Consider the following 21,542-nt stretch of genomic DNA (forward strand, 5'->3'; position numbering starts at 1 on the left):
CAGCCTACTTAGATTGTTAATGAGATACTATACTGTAAACCTACCTACCTTTATTCCTTTAGAGGAAAATGTTCGCACAGACATGGAATTGTCTCGCTTTAGTATATAGAATATCACACAACTTACAAAAACACATAACACACATTTGGACAGTACTAAAATATACATAATATATTATTTTTAAAACACCGATTAGTATTTCTATAATACACGCAGCATTCTCTGATTTAAAAAAATTAATGATGCTTCAAATGTAATTTTCCACGGGTAAAAATGTTTTATATTCACTTAGTACTTCATCTACACTAATATTGCACAACCACACCGGTACTGGTGTCATCCATTGTTGAGATTGTCGTAGTATGGTTGGCATTGTTTCTCGTCTGAACAGGGCTCTATATTGTCGTCCATTCGTAGATATCCTCATGCATGGTATGGATTGCATTGCTTCTTCAAGGTTGGCATTGTTAAAATTTCTTAAATTCGACGGATCCTCCTAATGCAGAAGAATTGATCCAAATAGTCTATTCTATATTATATTCTATCCATGATCCACAAAATACACGTAAATGAAAAGGGGCAATGAAGCCACCGATGACAAGGTGACAAGGTCTTTCCTTGTTTAATTTTTTTTCGATATAATTATCTTCGTTCTGCATGAAACGCTGTTGCAATACCAAGAAGACGTTTTCGTTCAAAGGTATTTGATTCCTTTAGAAGTTTTCTCACCAGAGAAGACCGGTTTTGCAGCAAAGTATAAGCCGTATCAAACTCGACAAGTTCGCCGTCATCAATAACCTATAAGAATTAAACATGATTAGCCATAGCCTTGAGAAAAAAAAAATACAAAAATGTGTGCGTCTGCAATGCATTATTAAAAAGAAATCGACAATATCAATCGGCCGCCTTTCCTGCCGCGTCATTTTTGTAAATCGAAATGTCGCCCTCTATATCGTCACACAATTTGTGCACAAACGGTGGTGACCTACCGCACCACAAGCCAGATACATTACGTCGAATAACTAATTCAACCAGAATCTCAGAATGCTCCGAAATGCAAATAGGCTAAGTGTCTTTTTAAATTTAGGCTTATGATTTCATCTTGATTTATCGTAACAAAATGCAGCGTCACTTACCATTACCCTATCAGAATCCATAATATTGTTGAGTCTGTTTGTGATTGTAAACACTGTACAGTATTTAAAGTGACTTCGAATCGTGGTTTGTATCAATGAAGTTATACTATAAAAATAAATCAGCGTTTAACAAAATTGTCACCATTATCTTTATACGCTATTTTCGGTGTAGATGTGTCTTTGTTTAAATTGACCAGTTACAAAAGAATTATAGCGTATTATCACAAGCAATAACACAGAGAAGATGACAACTGTAATGACACCATGATGAAGGGCCGCGTACTCTAACGTGGTTCATACGCGCGACCTGAAAGAACTACAGGGGAGCGTTAGTAAAATACTACGGTACAAATTTATCTTTAATTACTTATTATTATACAAGATTCCCAATCTTACTCGATAAGTAATTAACAGTATTAATTTACAATATAGATTAATATTTTAGTTACTGAATTTATTTGAAATACTTACATCTGGTCGTCGCTTTTTATCGGTTCCTCTACAATAAGAATTTTATTGCGTCGAAGAATAGCTCTTGCAAGGTAGATCAACTGACGCTGTCCGACACTAAACTGGTTTCCTCCATCTCCTACCGTCATGTCCAGCTTCCCCATGCACTCTCTTACAAACCAGTCTAATCGAACCTGAAAATAATATTACACAAACCTATATTAAATAGGCTTGGGCACCTGTCTTCGTTTGGAAGGGTTTACTTAACTAAATTAGTCAGTCTTCAATTGCTATAATTTAAGACAAACTTAACAACTTTCTGCCTCGTCATTTTTCTTGTTAAGCGTATTACGGCTAAATTTTCATGAAGACGGTTGTAGCATAGCAACCAAAACGTCAAGACCTCCTCAACCATACTGATATTTCCTTTTAATAACACATTACAACTCTATTACTACTATTATAATATGCGCTGTATTAGTATTATTATTATATTTAAAGCAATAAGTTTGTATAAGTTTACTGGGAAGAATATATGAGCTGAAATATTGACTGTTATATTCGGTGAGGTTGAGCCTAGTTGAATTTCTTTGGAATCCTGCAAGTGACAAGAAACTTGTTTTCTTCTTTTACATGATCCTCAATAATGTCTTAATTATATATATGCTATTGTTATTTTGCCATTAATGAAATCAATAAATGTTCTTGAAACTGAATCAGTCAATATTTCAACAATTTTCAAATAATTTCAAAAAGGCAATAATTCTATCTTACCCTTTTCAAAGCTTCCCATAACGCAAAGTCGTTGTATTCTCCAAATGGGTCTATATTAACACGTAGTGATGTTGAAAACAACACTGGATCCTGGAATAAAACAATTTTAATTTTAACCATTCAGCCAAGTTTTTCTTTTTTAAGAAAAAAAAAGTGTTTTACAGACAATTAAATTGCCACGGCCCAAAGTCGGTAATTCACGGCTTCACATAGACATCATCGTGAATTCACTAAAAATCAAAGCAAAACAAAAATGTACGAAGGCCTATTTCTTACCTTTGGGACAATTGATATCTTTTTTCTAAGGTTATAAAGACCAAGAGCACTGATGCTGACACCATCGATCAATATGTTTCCTGTAGGCTCCGCAAGGCGGAAGAGAGCCGTTGCTATTGAGCTCTTACCAGCACCTCTTCTACCCAATACTCCAATCTTTAAGATAAAAAGTAAGTGTAACTTATTGTTTTGAAATATAGAATAGTTAATTATATTTATTGTCATACATTCATTGTCAGGTACATCCCTAACGCCCAAATCAGACAGCGTCGTACGACGGGGCCCGACGAGTGGTCTCGTCGGGAGAAAATTAAATATGCTTAATGTTCTTCCGACGACGACCTAAAAACTACACCCGACGCTATCTCAAGATGTCTCGTCTCGTCGAGATTCAACTCAGACAGTACCGACGAGTCAAGACGTTCCGTCGGGCCTCGTCGTACGATGCTGTCTGAGTTGGCCTTTAGACCCAAGGCTCAAGAAACCCATATTCTTTTACGGACAGTGGCCAAGACAATGATATGGCTGTATAGACACGCTATAGTTCATCTTATGGTTTCATTGTTGGTACTTAAAACAATTTACATACTAAATTATTTGAGTTTTTATAACAGTTTTTGACAAGATTTTTTATAATATGCAACAGTCTTACCTTTTCACGGTGTTCTATATTAAAACTCATGTTCTTTAAAACGATAGGACTTTCAGCCGAATATGACAGAAAGACATTACTGAAGGTTATGTTGCCTTCTTCAGGCCATGATGCCGGTGGTTTCGTATATTTATTGAATCGTGGCGCTTCGGGAAATAAGTGCGTGTAGTCTGTAACTCGTATTACCGATTTCATCTATCAAAACAAAACGTATTTACTTTTTTTACAACGCACTTACATGTTTAAAGCACAAAGTGCCAACTTTACTATTGGTCAGATGTTTGCTCTACTCTGATGTAATCTGTACTTCATGCTAAGAGCATTGACGCAACGTTACTCCGCAGTAGTTACAAACAATTACAAACTATACTATTGCAATTGAAGATTATTTCAGAAATTAGATAATGTTTATCTATATAAGTGTTTTACATTATATTTCCTTACTTTCTGTAATTTATTATTGTTTTGTCACATTAATATAAAATGCATATCAATACTTACCAGTTTTTCAGTATCGTTTATACCGAAAACACTTTTCTGTATTAGTTGCGACAACAGTAGTACACGGCCTACAACAATTCCAACTAAACCAACACTTAATCCTAAAATAACAAGAAAACTGAAAGGTAAGAACTATACTATGGAAGTTAGGCCTATTATTTGTTATTTTGTTTTCTTCCAATTTCGGTCTACCATTTCTACGTTCAAATTACGTCATGTTAATTCATTATGCGCATGCGGAAATATTGGGACGCGTGTCTTCGCTCCTCACCCCGACACAGGTTTGTTGGTTTCTAGGTCCAGGGGCGGATTGCAATATAAAGACTTAGAAACCAACAAACCTATGCCGGGGTGAGGAGCGAATCGAAAGCTCCCTAAAGCTTGTTTCCTACTAGGACGTAACGAAACGTAAGCGCGACGCAAGCAATTTAACCAATCATAAGCGATGGATTATCAGAATTTTCGCTTGTGATTGGTCAACTGGCTTGCGTTGCGCTTACGTCCTTGCGTTGCGTCCTAGTGGGAACCAAGCTTAATGTAATTAATTTGTTTTAAATCAAGTTTGAATTTTCTTACCACTTTTACCGATGAGACTAGCGAATAAAATGCATACTATAAATACTTGTACAATACAGTAGTAACTGACAGACAATAACCTCTGTGACGCTTGATTGGCAATCCATGCCTCATTTAGGCTATCTTGAGCGTCATAGAATGATTCCAAGAAAGCATCGCGCGCTTGATGAGAGCGAATGGTGGTCAAACCACGTATTGCCTTGTCAACATGTTCATCAACAGGCAGTTTCACTGAAAGAAACAAAAAATAAAAGCTGACTTTTTTTTTTATTATATCACAAGCGAAAGTAATACTAATAATGAGTAATACTCATGTAATACAATACGTACACATTTCTTCCAAATTTTGAATTTCGATTCTAGGTTTGGCAGTCTTGTTTCTTACGTACAAAATTAAAGCAAATAGTGGCACAGCAATGAATAGTAAGTACCAGCTCATAATCATATTGACTACAACAATGCCGCACGTTAAAACCATCACTTGGATTGAACCCAACATGGTCGTGGGTAGTTCGTCTTCCATAGTACGCATGTCTTCGTTGAATCGGCGTAAAATACAATCTACAACAGTAGCAAAAGAGTTAATAATGAAACGACGGTTATTTTTTAAACCTTTTGAATATTCCTGTTTAATGAACATTTCTATCGAGGGATAACACGGCCAATTTCCCGTAAAACGAACAAGGGATTTATGTGGTTCAACTCTACGGCACGTGGGCCCGAAAAGTAATTTAATACACATAAGCCATGTGAACTCGTTAAGCATAAAACACAGCAATACTGGGGACACTCATCTTCATTATCAGATCGTATTAAACATTTTAAAAGATTGTATTGAAAATATAAGTGCTTCTATTGAAGAAAATTAAGCTATGGAGACAATTTTATTACAATACCCATATAACATGTCAGCACCCGATAATTACTATCATATATTCAAACTTTGAAAATCACAATGGTATATCGTGCAAACCAAATGTCATTACCTCCGCCAAGGAGGTTATGTTTTCACCCCTGTATGTTTGTGTGTGTGTGTTTGTGTGTGTGTTTGTGTGAGTGTGGGTGTGGGTGGATGTGTGTGTGTGTGTGAGTGTGTGTGTGGATGTGTGTTTGTGTGTGTGTCTGTGAACAGCCTGGAGGCCACAGTTTTTATCCGATTCTAACAAAATTTGGACACAATGATCTATGCCCAAAAAGCTCGGACGAGTTCGAATTTGAGGGGAAAGGTCATAGGTCAAGGTCACAACTAACAAAAAAACTATTTTACTGCCTAGAGACCACAGTTTTGATCTGATTCTCACCAAACTTAGCCACAATGATCAATGACACATCATATAATTGTGGTTACATTTTGAAGGGTCGGGGTCAAAGATCAAGGTCCACCAAAAAAAAAAAAAAAAATTAAAAAAAAAAAAAAAAAACCCTCAGTGGGACTTGAACCAGCGATCTCAACTGTGAGAGGCTGGATACATAACCATTACACCACACTGTCATCCACAACTTTGTAGTGTGCAGTTAACATATTTACACTTAGAACTAATAAAAAAAAATGTAAAAAAAAATATTCAGGGGGCATTTTATGTAGGGGAATTTTACAGTAGGCGGAGGTTTGTACTCTCGGAGTACCCTCTAGTTATTAATAAACTTACCCAGTGGTGTACTGTTGAAGAAGAGCATGGCAGTTTGAATGACTTGGTTGAACACGGTTTCATGAAGCCGTTTGCATGCGTTTAACGTGATGAGAAAAAATAGAACGCCATACAGAATTGTCGTGAATGAACAGGCCCCGATAAAAATGATAAATACTAAAGTAGAATCAGCGTTGTTAAGTTCAACGTAATCAAAAGGGTCAAGGAACTATGGAAGAAATAGAATAAATTGTTAATACTGATCTGCGAAATACGCATGTCTTCTGGTTCCCGTTGGAATTAACCTTATCTACACATAGGCATCTAGAGGCAGAGGTAACATGTAATAAAGTACATAATACACATAGACTTGTATCTCACTGACTTGCGTTAGTCAGTTATTGTGTGTCTAGTAACGGCTGAATGATCAAAATAATACATTCACGTTATACCTTTTCTAAACATAGGCATCTAGAGGTAACATGTAATAAAGTACATAATACACATAGACTTGTATTTCTCAGACTTGCATTAGTCAGTTATGGTGTGTCTAGTGACAGCTGAATGATTGGTTGAACGATGCCATTTCATTACATTTAGTTGTGAGTCTTGACACAACACATCGTGAATATTGCTTACCCTAAATTCGTTACAAGTTGTGTCGTTAAAATGATGTCTGTAACATTGCTCTAAATTTGCCCAATGAGCAATCCAGAAGTCCGCCATAAAATACATCACCTGTGTAATAAGATAATACAATTTAAAAAAAATTTACTTAAAGTAACGTTATTTTTTAACATTTTTCTAAATAAAGTAAACTTTTTATTAGTAGAAATATCATTTTATCATCGCATTGAATTTTAGTGAAAATAAACTAATTAAATATTCATAAGAGAAATATAAAGAAATGCATATACAAATAAAGATTAGGTTTTACTTCTTTTAAACCTAACTAAAGTTTAAGTTGAAGTCACTACAAGTGTTTGCCATGCGATATTGGACAAGTGGAGCAATATCTGTCCTTTTGTTAAAGTTTGATGTACTTTTTTGACGGCTAGAATATGTGTGAGAATGATGGTACAATTAAGATCGGCCAGGCTCAAGTCTTATTAAACCGAGTTGAGGTAGGCCTACTTCACAGAACCCAAGTAGGCGCATCATTCCTATGTAAGATGTTCGATATGTTGTGTAAAAATGTGATGTGCCCAAATATGGTGGTGATATGCTCAAATATGGTAGTGATATAACATCATCATGTCCTTATTAGGCACATCACACTTTTGTTATCACATAAACTTTGATAATGTAGAGCTTTAGACAATGGACTCCATTATTAAACCAAAGTTTATACAAACGAAGTAGCTTTGCGTCAGGAATAGGAGCTAAGTAAATGATCACATTTTTTTTCTCGATGTTGTAGGGCAAACATCTGACCAATCACAAACGTACCTGTGTTATCAATATGCAAATGACCAAAACAGTAAGTCCGTAGTTATTGCTTCCTGCGCAGAAATAGTCTGCGTAGTGCTTGTTGTTAATCTTTTGCTCAGATTCGACACTTTTGGAATCAATAAGCTATTGTATTGAAAAAGAAATGTAGAGAATTATACACAACACGATCTTATTTTCAACATTTTGTTCAGTAATATAGAATTGGTGCTATTGCCGACTTCTTTACATTTACAAAATGTTTATTAGAAATAATTGTGATTTACCGATGTATTTTCATTCGCATCTATTTGAATATTTGCCATGCCACTGTATTTAACATGTGGAGTAGAGTCTGCCTCTTCTTCCTAAATTTAGAAAAAAAAGATACATTATTAATCCATCTAGAACATTATCCAGTTGGGCATGGTTGGTAGAGGTGTTGGCTATACATTAGTTATAATGTTTTAGGTTTGTCTCTATATGTTTTTGATTTGTTTGGGGGCGGGGATGGGGGAGGTTAGTTGCTTGGTTTATTTATGAGCCAAATGATTGTTTGTTGATAGTTGGTTGCTTGGTTGATTTGTGAGTCACATGATTGTTTGTTTGTTGTTGCTTGGTTAATTTTTTTTGCTCGAGTTTTGCTTAGGTATGTATCTTTGTTTTCACATTTGTCAGTTTGTTTCGGATAATACACTTTATAAACACTCACAGACTCTGCATTTGAATACACGGTGTCAATATCGCTAAACGATGAGATGAACGATTGAATAATCCTGACGTCATAGTAGCCACCAATTATTTCTACTTTCCCCTGTAAGTGATAATGATACACTTCATATATTCTTATATTTCACAATACATGGAGTCTGAACTTTAATCACTTGGTTATTAATGTGTAGAATAATAATTAATAAAGGCGCTTGTATTAGATGTTAAAAAGATGCGTTTTAAGTTATTTAAAAAAAATAGCAATAGATGTTGATTTAGTAATTGTTATGTCGAGGCAAAGAATTCCAAAGAGGAAAAGCAGAGAATATAAAAGACCTTTCTCCATAGGGCCTGGTGTTTATTCTAGGAAAACCAGTAGGTTTTGATCAGCCGAACGAAGACAAGCAAGAGGAATGTAGGGAAGAAGATCAAGAAGATATTAAGTAGGTTGTTTAAGAAGTAGCGCTTTAAAAGTTACCTTGGTGTAATTCTATAAGTTACATAGGCCTACCTGTTTTAAAACAAGTATTCTATCCACTTCTCGCATGAATGAAGGACGAGATGTCGTCATGATCCGTGTTTTCTTTTTAAGATATCCCATTATACCACTGTAAAAATAACATTAAAATAATTATAAGACTACTAAAGCTTGGTTTCCACCAGGACGCAAACGCAAGGATGTAGACGCAACGTAAGTGATTTGACCAATAACAAGCGACGGATTATTCGAACTGTCGCTTGTCATTGGTCATCAACACGCTTGCGTTGCCTTTACGTCCTTGCGTTGCGTCCTAGTGGGAATCAAGCTTTATTGAGAGAAGTAAATACAATCAAGTAATTGACAAACTATCATATTATTATGAGAACGTATCATGGCAGTAGATTGTTAATAGAAGAGTAGGGTAAGGGCCTAACATTGTGCTAGGCCTAATCTAATGTTCTCTCTTTTGCAGTGTATTTTTCAAAATTGAGCCGGGTGGAAGTATTTTGCATCTTAAAATCGTGATAATAAAAAAATAATAAATTAAAAATAATAGCACATTTATACAATAGATGTATAGCGTAATGGACGATGGTGATTATTTTTACTTCTACTCCGAAGTAATTGTATAATAATAATAAATAATAATACGTAATAAAAAATGTATTGATGTTTTGTTCAAATCTAGTGTAGTTATACTGTAACACCAAAAAATCCTTAAGGAAAGAAACCTAAAATCCAATCTTACTTTTCAAATATATATCTAGAAGTGGTTGAATCCATGTATGTAAATGGATCATCAAGTAGGTAAATATCAGCATCTTTGTAGAGTGCTCTTGCTAGGTTAATCTTTGCTTCTTGATCGATTGCCAGTCGCAATTTGCTCGTCATAGATAAATCTTTTTCAGGGAGGCTGTTGATGAACTTGAAAAAAAAAATCGATATTGCTGCGGTTAATGTACATGTTAATAGTTCGGGGCTCAACAAAGTGTCCTTTTTATATAGAGGTTTCTCCTGAATAGAGGTTAACCGTAGTGTTGAGGCATATTGGCCTTTGTTTGGGACAGTGACGAATTATAAGTTAACTAACTTACTACAGCCTTCACAAGTGATAGGCCTCATGCCTGACACTATATTACATAATTTGCATACTATGAAAAATTATGTCACATGTGGAGATACAGTATATTATGTATACTGTACATATGGTGAATTAGTAGAAAAAAGTAGACCAAAAATATCTCTAAATTTAACATACCTTTGTAAGCAACACCGTTTCTATTACTTTAAAGTATCGACATTCATCGTATTGTTTTCCGAACAAAATGTTTTGTCGAATTGTCCCCGGAAAAATCGATGGTTTTTGTGAGACATACGCAATGGTACCTTGAATCTTTATGTTGCCTGTAATGATGGGTATCTCTTGCAATAGAGCCATAAGGAACGCTGTCTGTACCGAATAAATATAGAGAATATCATAATATTATGTTTCATGATCTTAAAGGGTAAATAGACCAAGGCTATATATATATATATATATATATATATATATATATAACTAGCTCGCCGTCTATTCGATATTCATCCGCAATGGTACCTTGGATGGGTGTTTCTTGTAATAGAGCCATATGGAACGCTGTCTGTACCGAATAGAAGTAGAGAATACTATTAAGTTGCATATTCTTAAAGGGTAAATAGACAAAGGCTAATAATATAACTAGCTCGCCGTCGATATTCATCCGACAGTTTAAGAAACAAGAAGGTAAAACAAGACCCGGAGAGCATTAACCAATACAGTTCAATCAAACTACAGTACCTTCATAAGAATAAATGACAACAAAAGTGTGATGTGCCCAAATATGGTGGTGATATGCCCAAACATGGTAATGATATGACATCTTCATGTTCATATATGGGCACACAAAGTTTGATAGTGTAGACAGAGCTTAGGAATTAATTATCTTCGGTCAAACGAAGGCACTCTACTCACGTACAATATTAGTTTCTTTCTAAAATGTACGTTAGTTGTTTATTTTGTTGATAAACTACCTAAATACTTACCTTTCCTGAACCACTCGCTCCAACCACGCCCAATATATCCCCAGAACATATATCAATCGCTACATTTTCTAAAGCAAAGTCATCTGAATTCTGTAGACGTCAATGTATTATGTTTTATTAGGTATAAATATATATTGGATCGTATTACGTCATTAGTATATATATAATGAACTTTATTTTAAAATAAGTAATATAAAGGGTGGTAGCACTATTTATGGTCCTAACAATAGCATAATAAATCACTTCAATAAGGAGCCTTTCGATTTGTTTTGGTCGTCGTAGACCTACTGTATATAATCCGCTAATATGTTTATCGACAAAACGAGCCAGGAAGCATGCACACATGCACACAATTAAATAACATGATGCATGGAGGTATAAAAATATTTTTATACCTCCATGCATGACGTAACTAGGTCCTAGCTCGTCGCAAATCGCTTCCATTGTTATAGTCGCATAAGTAGTGTAATAACTATAATAGATCATTGGCTTCCTAATGAAACAATTGGGAATTACATATGTCCCTTTACCTCCCATTTGCATCCTAGCTCATTCACAACGATTCGTGGCTCTTCCTTCGATTCCTTTGAGTACGAATATCGAGTACTGTCTTCTGATAAATGCTCCTTGTCATCGAGTAGCATAAATTCCTGACAATAAACAAATAATATCAAATATTATATGGATATAATGGATAGATAATTTCAAAGCTCTCCTCTGCCGAAGGTCTCTTCGGGTCGACGCTCAATTTTCTATCCAAGACAGAGGCTCAGATGGACCAGTACATCCACTGGGATAACCCCCCGCCCCTTTTTTCCTGAAAGTGCACACTATCCGGTAGTCTGGATTCCAGACGGAGGTTTGTTGTCTAAATATTATTTTAAAAAAAATATTTTTGCACATATGACGTTTCATACATATACTACTTGAGCTTGGATACTCCAGATATTTCCAGACAAAAATCGAAACGTTGGCTGGTGGACTAACATAAAAAAAGACAATAAATACAGACTTGGAGCAAGTCTAACTTTCCGGATGTGTTCTACGTAACTTCCAGTTTTAAGTACTTGTTCGAGAAGTCTGTTCTCGTACCACAGTTGAGGATGGCATTGGAACTGTAAAACACTATAACATATTTAATATCTTGTTATAAATGAGGACCATCGTCTAAATGAAATGTTTGTTTTTATAATGTCAACCGTTGATATTCGTACGAACACAAAATTACATTAAGACACATTAACTGCCAGAGCGTGTGATGTCAAAACAGTGAGTCGGCGTCGGACGAATATCCACGGCGAAAATGAACTTACCTCTATTTTATCACATCCTAGAATGCATTCATTATAGAGGTATATCGCTTTTGGAAAATACTCCAACACCGTTGGGCGAATAATATACGATAAACTAAAAATGACAAATACATGTGAGATCATGTAACGTTCCGCTGTTACAAAGTAGATAGTCAGGTGAACAACTTCCAAAAGTCGATGTCCAAAGAACGTGATCACCATGGCAATGAACTTAAATATTGCAGAGAGCAGAACAGCAGACAATTCAGATCTAAAAATTGTAGAGAAGTTCATTTAGACAACCAACAACCATTTAAAAGATGCAAATTAAAGCAATTTCAGGGTACGGTTTTTACCTATGTTAAGTGAATATAGTGTATTTTCCTATTTAGGGTTTTGCGATTAGGCCTAGGCCTACCTCATTTTCCAAATTGAGGTAAGATCATTGATCAAATTACATTTTATAGCTTTGATCGTCTGAGAATAGTTCGGGTTTGAATCCAATATTTTAACTACCCCAGTACAAACATCAAGGAGGATGCGTATTGCGGTACAAAGTGCAGATTACAATGATAGAATAGATCACTCTTTGGACGTAAGGCGTGAATTGACCAATCACAAGCAACAATTCGGATAATACATCGCTTGTGATTGGTTAAATTATCTGCGTTGCGCTTACCTCCTAGTGGGAGCCTAGCTTAATGTAGACAAGGTGTTCACTATACTTACTCGCGAATCTTTTTGATTATTTCAGAAAAACTTCTTTCTAATACAGACATTTTGATCACACGCATTGATGTAAATGCTTCAGATAATATTGATAATCGATATTTTCTTATTCTTGCAGCCCTTTCTCTAATCAAATGAAATATACAGGTAACAATAAACAATGTTTAGTTCTACAAATTATGAAACTTATAAATAATTACATTTTATGTTTAAATACGGTAATAAATTGGTACTGCCCTAGGCCCATTGCTATGTGGATTAGTATATAGTAGAACCCATATTAAGTGGACATCCTCAGGACGAAAAAGTGTCCCTGAATAAGGGATCACAAAAGAGGGACTGTGCAGTAGTTATAGTAGGCCTAGTTAAAATACAGTACAGAACACGGAAATAAAAAAGCTAATTCGGGCCTACAGTAAATAAGGTGGCTTAAATTATTAGATGATAAAAAAACCAACCTGTAAATAATATGCATTTTCCTTTGAAGAGTTTGAAGAGGTAAGAATATTATAAGAACTATACCAAAGCCAAGTAGCGTATACCCCCATGACAATCCAACGTAGTAGATTAAAATAAAAATTGACACAATACAGTTAATTGGAGCAAGCCACAGATACGGAAATACCGTTGATATCTAGAAGAAAAAAATAAAGTTTATCACTTTTTAAATTAAACATTCCCGATTCTTATAAGTTTCAAATTTATCATTAAAAATATACCATTGTGGAAAGTACATTTTTTTTATTATGGATAACTTGCTGAAATGCAATACAGGTTGTTTAGTGGTTTTGTCATGTATTATGTGGGCCTATCACTTGAAACGGTTTAGGCTTAGCCTATACTTTGAAAACATACCTTATTGAACTTTTCCGTTTCATCAACAAGGGCGGAGTTCTTCAAAATAGTTGAGTTGCTTAACTTTAGAATCTTAAGAAAAACGAATACAATTTACGGTTTATTAGTTTTATTATTGGTTCTGAAGATACATTATCTGCAGCGTATTAACTGTAGCTTTATGTTTTATCATGACTTCGAGAACTTGTGGTTCAAAACTGTTCTGTTTATACCCTTCATATAAAGATTTAACTAAAATTCAGGTAACTGGTTTCTTCGCCTTAAAAAAAACATGTGTATAGGCCTAATTACAATAATATTGTTGTAGGTTGTTGCAACCGACAAGAGCCAATATAAAATGTAGGCCTACTGGGTCAAAGTGGCCCATTAATTTTTGAATTTGTCCCCTCCAAACTCAATAGTGTCCATACGTTTAGAATTATTTAAATAGCAGAAATACTTTTAAAATAAAATAATAAAATGAGTTGTGGCATCACCTTTTTGTAAATTAGCGATCTACACGCTACTTGAATTTTCCTTCCAAAAAGTCGATTGTAAAATACGAACGGTTCACGTATTACGTCTGGTACCATGATAGATGTGGCTAGAAAAGCTAAATGCAATAAGGAGGTTCCAGCTGTAGGCGTTTCACCATGCTCAAATAAATACACAAACATGGAAAACAATATCGGTTGGCACAGTGTAACCATTTCCTACAATTAAAAAGACAAATAGTAATTTCAGGTGAAATAACGATGGTGAGACCAGTGGCGTAAGGCAGAGGCCTGAGGCCCCTGGTTTAGGAAGCCCTCCAAGTTCCAACGCTGGAAGCCTCGGGCGTTTTTAGCCTTTTCGGCATATTTTAGTCCCTAATGCCTATTTTTTCGTAAGAGGTGAATATAAATCTATAGATAGGCCTACGTGATATTTCCATACTATTTAGATAAGGAATGAACAATTATTATAATGCACTGGACCATAATGCTATGTGTGGCCAGTAAGTAAGCTTAAAGAATTTATTTAGGATCCATACGAAATGTATTTACAGTTTATAGGATGTCTCTTTCATGCAAAATACGAAGTTCAAGACTAAAACCATTGATTTAACAATTTTAGTTAGTTTGATGTAAAGACTTCACCAGCATCACAACACCGTGACTCTCATCGAGTTAGAACATAAATAACTTTCCACTAAAAACTATCGACTGCGGTTATTGATAGAAACTGCAAAAATGTGCAGAAATTGGAAAATTATACTAACCATAAAAACTCCAAGTACATTAAACCACAGCAATTGAGGAAAGAACGCATGGAATATAGACCGGCGTAGACTGGGGCGTGTTCCTCTGTCCTTTGCCTTCTCTTGCTCATTATCCCATTCGCTTTATAAACGATTGTAGAAAATTGGATTTACATTATTAGTTGTAGAAGATGCAGTGTCATAATGGCTGTGAGCCTTTACTGGCTAAACCTAAGGGCTCCGGAGCTTATGGGGGCCCCTGAGCAGTGCCCAGATGAAAAACAGGCAATCAAATATGTCGAAAAAGGCTAAAAACCCGAGGCCTTCGGCGTTGGATCCTAAACCAGGGGCCTCAGGCCTCTGCGTTACGCCACTGAAGATTAGTAGTAGTGGTTTATGACTAGCTGGGTTACGTATGTCGTATTCGTCCTTTCTGCAAATAACAACTCTTTGCATGCTTTTTTCATTAGGTTTACTATGATACCCTTTGTCTTAATCAGTGTCAAGATGATTTCTGCCTCTAAGGTAAGGATTTGGAGTTATGCTTTACGGTTAGGCCGATTTGACCCAAAGAATAAACAATCTGAAATGTGAATATACCTTTCTAATTCGTGTACAAGACATTCCGACGATACGTCTGATGGAACATTGTCCAGGTGATCCTGTGTCAATGTTTCATTAGATCCAGTTAGAAACAAGTGTAAACACCATCTTCACAAGAGCAGACAACACAAAGTCACGTGAAATTAATGTCATGTATGAAATTAATAAAAGAGGAAAAATAAAAGTGGGTAAATCATACAAAAAAAATGCAATGCTCCTTGTGTGTGTTTTTTATGGTGAACAAACTATTAGATAACATTATACAGTTGCATGCATTCTGACTTGTGTAGGACAGGTGTAGTATTTCAATAACAATGGATATGGGACTATTATATATAATAGTTTTATCCTCGGAATTTTTAAAGGTTTTGATAAAATGTATGTGTATAATTCCAGATTTATTCTATTATTTGATATAACAACAGCGAAGTTCCAGTTTAACAATCAACTTAAAAAAAGCTATTTATGGGGTACTTCATTAAAGCGTGTAATGAAAATAGGCCTAAGTATGGCTTAAGCGCTTGAAGACGAAATAAATTTATATCGTGTCCTATTAACCCCTCTCCTCGGCCCACAAATCTCTTTCTGCCTTTAAATACCGACAAAGGTAACATTTGTACTAAATATTCATCTGGATTGTAATGTTCTATATTTCAAAGGTAGCTTTTGATTTTACGTTATACCTTAGCCTTAGCTCATTTACAATACTTCTTCTTCTTCTTCCCTAGACTCCTGGTCAAGGGCATTTATTTGTACAGCACATAGACCAGCGGCCCGAAGTACATGTAGGCCTATATATTATTTACAAAAATTGATTGATACTGAAAAATTTCCTAGAATTAAAAGGGCTGTATAAATAGTGTTTGATAGGCCTTTCAAACAAGGGAGTGTGAAGGAATGGTTAATGTAGGTTTAATTGACTACTATTAATCTAGTATGATTATTGTTGTTTCACACGCACGTCCTGACCCCACCCACCTTTACCTACTTACCCAAAAGTTATTTTCAGCAAAGCGTTTGCTTTCTCTAGTCGGCTTGGCTTTAACGTCAAATTACATTCCATACTGCGGCTTACAGGAGTGTCACGTCGAAGACATTACTAGATGTCCCTAATGTGTTTTGCATATATCAATTATTTTGCACATAAATCTGTAACAATAAAAATGCACCGTTAAATAAAATATAAAGTATTCTAAACACTCATCGTATAGTTATATAATAGTTTTTTTCTTATAATAGGCTTACCATAGTTTTCTGTTCTTGTTGAAATTGTTGAGGTAGACAACTGAAATACCAATACTAAATAAAATGACACAATTACAAGTGTAATCAAGCGATAAGTTTAACTGTACTGTATATCATGCAAACTATAATAGCAATTGCTTGGAGTAGATTATATTTAAAAGCCTACCATGGTTCTTCTTTTGTTGCGTGCTGTATTTTTAAACAAAAGTCAAAAGTTGCCCAGTGGACCGATACAGTAAAATCATTGATGCGGTCACTTTAATTGTAAGAAAAATAGTTTAAGTCTCTATTTTTAGTTGAGGGCGTACTGTTCGACCATCACATATATAAATATATATAAAATAGAAATAAGTGACTGAATTTTAATATCCTTTCGTATTTTAATACACTTTGCTCAATTGAACCCTATTTGGAGCCAGGGGAGCACAGTGATATAAAATAGAAATAAGTCACTGAATTTTAATATCTTTTCGTATGTTAATACACTGTGCTCAAGTGGACCCAACTTGGAGCCAGTGGAGCACAGTGATAAAAAATAGAAATAAGTGACTGAATTTTAATATCTTTTCGTATTAAAGCATATTTGAATACCTACCGGTATGGTACCATACATGTTCGACAATACAGTGTCACATATCTCTATTAAAAAAAAAACAATATTTAAAAAAAAAGATCCGTCGAGGTTCGAACCCCAGCCGATAGCACTCAAAACTGAGCATTACCCGTTACGCCACCAAGTTCATGACTAAAAAGCTGATAATAGTCTATTTATACGTGTATTACGTAATTGATCATTACGTCATAAATATCCTATTAACCTTGCTAAAACCAAAATGATCAGTTAGCTCAGTCGTCTGAGCGTCGTGTTAACAACACGTATGTCGTGGGTTCGATTCCCACGCTGGTCGGTGGAATAGAGTTAAGGCTATGCGAGCCACTGTGTTTGGGGTTCACAGATAATACGTCCCCCTTTCCACCACACATCATGAGGCGACAACATCAATGCATCTGGTGATGTGGTGGAAACGACCCCAAAAGGCTGTGGCAGGGCCTTAGTCCTGAGGCAGGGAGAGCACATTTACCATCTTTTTTCTTTGGCTCTCGCAAACTGCTTTGGTGGTTTAAATTTTATGTTTAGCGCCCTCAATTTATTTTAATGTAAAAAAAAGAGAATTAATTCTCTTCGTTGCATGTTTAGAAGAGAATTAATTTTATCTCATCGTAGTTAGGTATGCCGTGAGTTTGTTATGCAAATGAGTGTGCACATGTGCTGTGGGAAAGATGGTATTGTTAGTCATTCGTGATCAACACACAACACTGTTCAATTTTTATTTTGTTAATCTTTTACATTAGAATTGTAATTCTACCATTACACATTATAGTGTACTTTTAAAAATCCGTTTCATGCAAGATATTGTATTGTAGGCCTACTAATATGTTGTGAATAAAAGTTTATGGTAGAATAAATAAATAAATATGTTTTAAGCAGATCTTAGAAATTGAAGCTTAATTATGAAGTCCAGTTTTTTAAAACCCAACCGTAAATTCGCATCTGGATAGTTGAAATTTAACATTATAATTATCAAAGGTGATATGATAAATCAATTGTTTTCTAAATCATAGAAATATTAAAATTAGTAAGTAGGCTTTTGTGTGCTAGCTCTGTTTGTATTTCATAATTTTGTTTTGTTGAATTACCGTCACGGCCGCGTGCATTGCATGTCTCACACTTGGGAAACAATCACCGTTGTATGACTGGTCCTGAAGACTTTTATATTTCGTTTCATAATTTCCGGGGACTCAGCTTTCATTCTTAGCTCTGCCCTAACCATGGTGACTTAATATTTAATTTCATATTTCAATATATATTTTGTTTCAAAATACTATAGGTGTCATTTCTGGGGACCTTGTAGCTATTTTAAACAGTTTGGTAAGCCCTGCGTTGTTATGCAAATGAGTTTGTGCAGGTGTAATGGGGAAGATGGTATTGTTAGTCCTACGCGGTGAACACGCCACAAAATTAAATTTAAAAGTTAAATTTTGATTTTGTTAATCTTAATTAGAAATTTAAATCATGTAAAGATACAATTTTCCGGGCGGGAATCTAGAAACTCCCCTCCTTTAGTTTACAAAAGTAATCTTGAAAAGAACCCCATGTGGAAAAGAAGCTTATCCGTTGAAAAGAAGCCACCGTACCCAAGAGTACTAAAAAATGAGGAACATTCGGGGTTTTATGGTGTCTATTTAATGGAAAAATGAATGCCATACACTTGTGTTTATGATTTAAGGTCCACTTGCCTAGGTCTGACATTTTCAACCCTCCAAATATCTCTCTTTCAACAAAAAAAAACAATATTCATAAACAAAAATATCCGTAGAGGTTCGAACCCCTAGCGAAATGTTCAATTCTGTATAGTAGTTGGAGTGTATGGCCGCACCGTCCCAGAATAAACATGTTTTAAACAGATAGTCTCCGATGGTTTTTGTATGGGGTTAATGGAGAGTGAAATAAGATCAAATATAGAAAATTTGCCAAGATGCCGATTTCCAGATCAATTTCGAAGCTAATTCCGCTAGACTATAGGCATATACGAAGTCGAGTTTTTAAAGTAGAAAACCCCACCTAAAATGTTGAATCTGGATAGTTGAAATTTTAACATTATCATAATTATCATAGGTGACTATGTATAATAAGTATAAGTAAGTGCATTTCTGGGCTCTATTTTCATTGCTCTGCCTTAACCATGGATGGGCTAGTAGAGACTTAATATTTAATTTTATATTTCAATGAATAGGTGCACTTTCCGGGGACAAGGTCATATACTGTCCTGGTGAGTCTTATTTAGTTTGTTTCATTCAAATCATGTAACGCCATTTTTTCGGGCGGGAACCTACTGTATACAGCTCTTTTTTTCAAAATAGTCTTTGCTCAGCCCCAAGCATGGTGGGGTACTGAAGATTCTTATGCATGAAAACATAATAGATGTCTTTTTCGGGTACCTTGTAGCTCTATTTTAAACAGTTTGGTATGTGCGTGCGTTGTTATGCAAATGAGTCTGTGCAGGGGTATTATGGTAAAGATGGTATGTTAGTCATTCGCGATCAACACGCCAGACTGTTAAATTTTGATGCTGTTAATTATTTACATTAGAAGATTTTTCAAATCATGTAAATAAAATATTTTCGGTGCGGGAAGTTAGCAGTTCCCCTCGTTTAGTTTGCAAAAGTAATCTCGAAAAGAACTCCATGTGGAAAAGAAACCCACCCAAGAATATTATAAATGAAGAGGTACATAGGCTTCTATTCGAGGTTTTATGGCAGTCTATTTAATGGAAAATAATGCCATGCAACTTTGTTGTTCCACTTGACATTTACAATCCTCAAAATATCTCTCTTTCAAAATAAAAGAAAAACAATATTCATTATTTTCCATTAAAAAAAATTCACTGGCGCCAAATTGGGTCCACTTGAGCACAGTGTATTAACATACTAAACGATTGAAACTTGAGTGACTTTATTTCTATTTTATATCACTGCTCCCCTGGTACCAAATTGTGTCCACTTGAGCACAGTGTTTTATACGAAAAGATATTAAAATTTAGTGACTTTATTTCTATTTTATATCACTGTGATCCACTGGGGCAAAATTGGGTCCACTTGAGCACAGTGTATTAACATACGAAAAGATAAATTTAGTAACTTTATTTCTATTTTATTTTTTTTTATTAAACCTTATTTTGTGAGGGTGACCCTAAACAGCATATGCAGACAGTCAAAAACATATATGAAAAAACGGATGAACTATGTTCAAAAATATAAAAATATATAATATAATATGTACTTAAATACAAAAATATAGCCTACAATACTATACAAAACGTTGAGTTTTTTTCTTTTGGGATTAAATATATTTTTAGAGCAGACTTAAAATTATTTATTGTTACCGCATTTCTTAGTTTGGTGGGTAGCAAATTTAGGTATGTTAGTGCTCTATAGATGAAGCTGTTCTTAAAAGTTTCAGTTTTAGGGAAAGGGACGACACTTCGGGTACATCGATGATTTGGAATTCTGGCAAGACGCAGGGCAAGGTATTCCGGAGCAAGACCATTTGCAGACCTGTAGGCAAGGCAGCCCAGTTGTAGATGCATCATGCGATTGTATTGTAGGACTGTATGAAGATTTAAGGTGTTGTAAATGTTAGTTCATGGTGTGAGAGGATGAGCTTTAAGGATAATGCGAAGTGCTCTATTTTGAATGGTCTGTATTCGGTCAATATTCAATCTGATTCCCCAAACACTACATCAATAGTAAATGTGTGGGAGGATTATAGTTTTATAGAGGAGTATGGATGTGTGTTTATTAATGAAATGACCAAACACGCGATAAGATGGAGATGGACAAGCTCAGTTTGGAACGGAGTTTATTTACATGAAAAGAAAAAGATAAATTTGAATCAATGTGAATGCCAAGATGTTTCTGTTTGTCAGTTTGTGATATGGGTATATACAAAACGATATTAAAAGTAGTGCATTTTATTTCTATTTGATATCACTGTGCTACCTTGGTGCTAAATTGAGTCCACTTGAGCAGTACCGTGGTACTATTTCTATTATTGAAGTTAATAAAGGCATAAATGGCGCTCCTTTGAGAAGTAGAGAATGCTCCAGTCGTCAGAATGACGCTCTGAATATACCTCCATGAGAGACTAGAACGTTTGTATTGTATTAGGTAGAGAAATTAAACTTTTGATCTCAACACGAAATGTTTGTAATAGTTTTTTGTATCAGTGTTTGAGCATAATTTGGAAAAGACGATTCTAACTATAATACACAAGATAATAATATAATAATAATACACAAAGAAGACATTACACCTGTTTGGTTTGTTGTGCATGTAATTATAACAAATAATGAAATCATTCAGCC

General features: G+C 35.0%; 1 protein-coding gene across 1 annotated transcript; it reads right to left on the minus strand.

Annotated features, from left to right (window-relative positions):
- Positions 1 to 144: 144 nt before the first annotated feature.
- Positions 145 to 16,658, minus strand: LOC140046081 (ATP-binding cassette sub-family C member 4-like). Its single transcript, XM_072090589.1, has 28 exons — positions 16,618 to 16,658; positions 16,365 to 16,521; positions 15,370 to 15,480; positions 14,791 to 14,911; positions 14,027 to 14,242; positions 13,551 to 13,622; positions 13,154 to 13,329; positions 12,696 to 12,821; positions 11,988 to 12,237; positions 11,205 to 11,324; positions 10,675 to 10,764; positions 9,872 to 10,063; positions 9,362 to 9,537; positions 8,644 to 8,740; positions 8,134 to 8,235; positions 7,709 to 7,789; positions 7,443 to 7,568; positions 6,633 to 6,731; positions 6,015 to 6,222; positions 4,696 to 4,926; positions 4,366 to 4,596; positions 3,790 to 3,890; positions 3,289 to 3,483; positions 2,637 to 2,792; positions 2,361 to 2,450; positions 1,608 to 1,780; positions 1,137 to 1,242; positions 145 to 798 (listed from the first exon to the last, which is right to left on the minus strand). Exons 2-28 carry the CDS (start codon positions 16,433 to 16,435, stop codon positions 643 to 645), a joined length of 3,873 nt encoding a protein of 1,290 aa, XP_071946690.1. The 5' UTR covers positions 16,436 to 16,521; positions 16,618 to 16,658; the 3' UTR covers positions 145 to 642.
- Between the last annotated feature and the right edge of the window lie 4,884 nt (positions 16,659 to 21,542).

Source organism: Antedon mediterranea, chromosome 4, assembly GCF_964355755.1.
Source record: "Antedon mediterranea chromosome 4, ecAntMedi1.1, whole genome shotgun sequence".
Classification (NCBI taxonomy): Eukaryota; Metazoa; Echinodermata; class Crinoidea; order Comatulida; family Antedonidae; genus Antedon; species Antedon mediterranea.

Bases quoted from the DNA above. Each gene is read 5' to 3' on its own strand.
- LOC140046081 (XM_072090589.1), bottom strand. From the start codon at position 16,435: ATGGAATGTAATTTGACGTTAAAGCCAAGCCGACTAGAGAAAGCAAAC. The intron at 10,064-10,674 runs GTAAGTATTTAG...TATTCGGTACAG, and splicing joins GAGCGAGTGGTTCAGGAAAG to ACAGCGTTCCTTATGGCTCT. The intron at 6,732-7,442 runs GTACGTTTGTGA...CTTATTACACAG, and splicing joins TTTGCATATTGATAACACAG to GTGATGTATTTTATGGCGGA.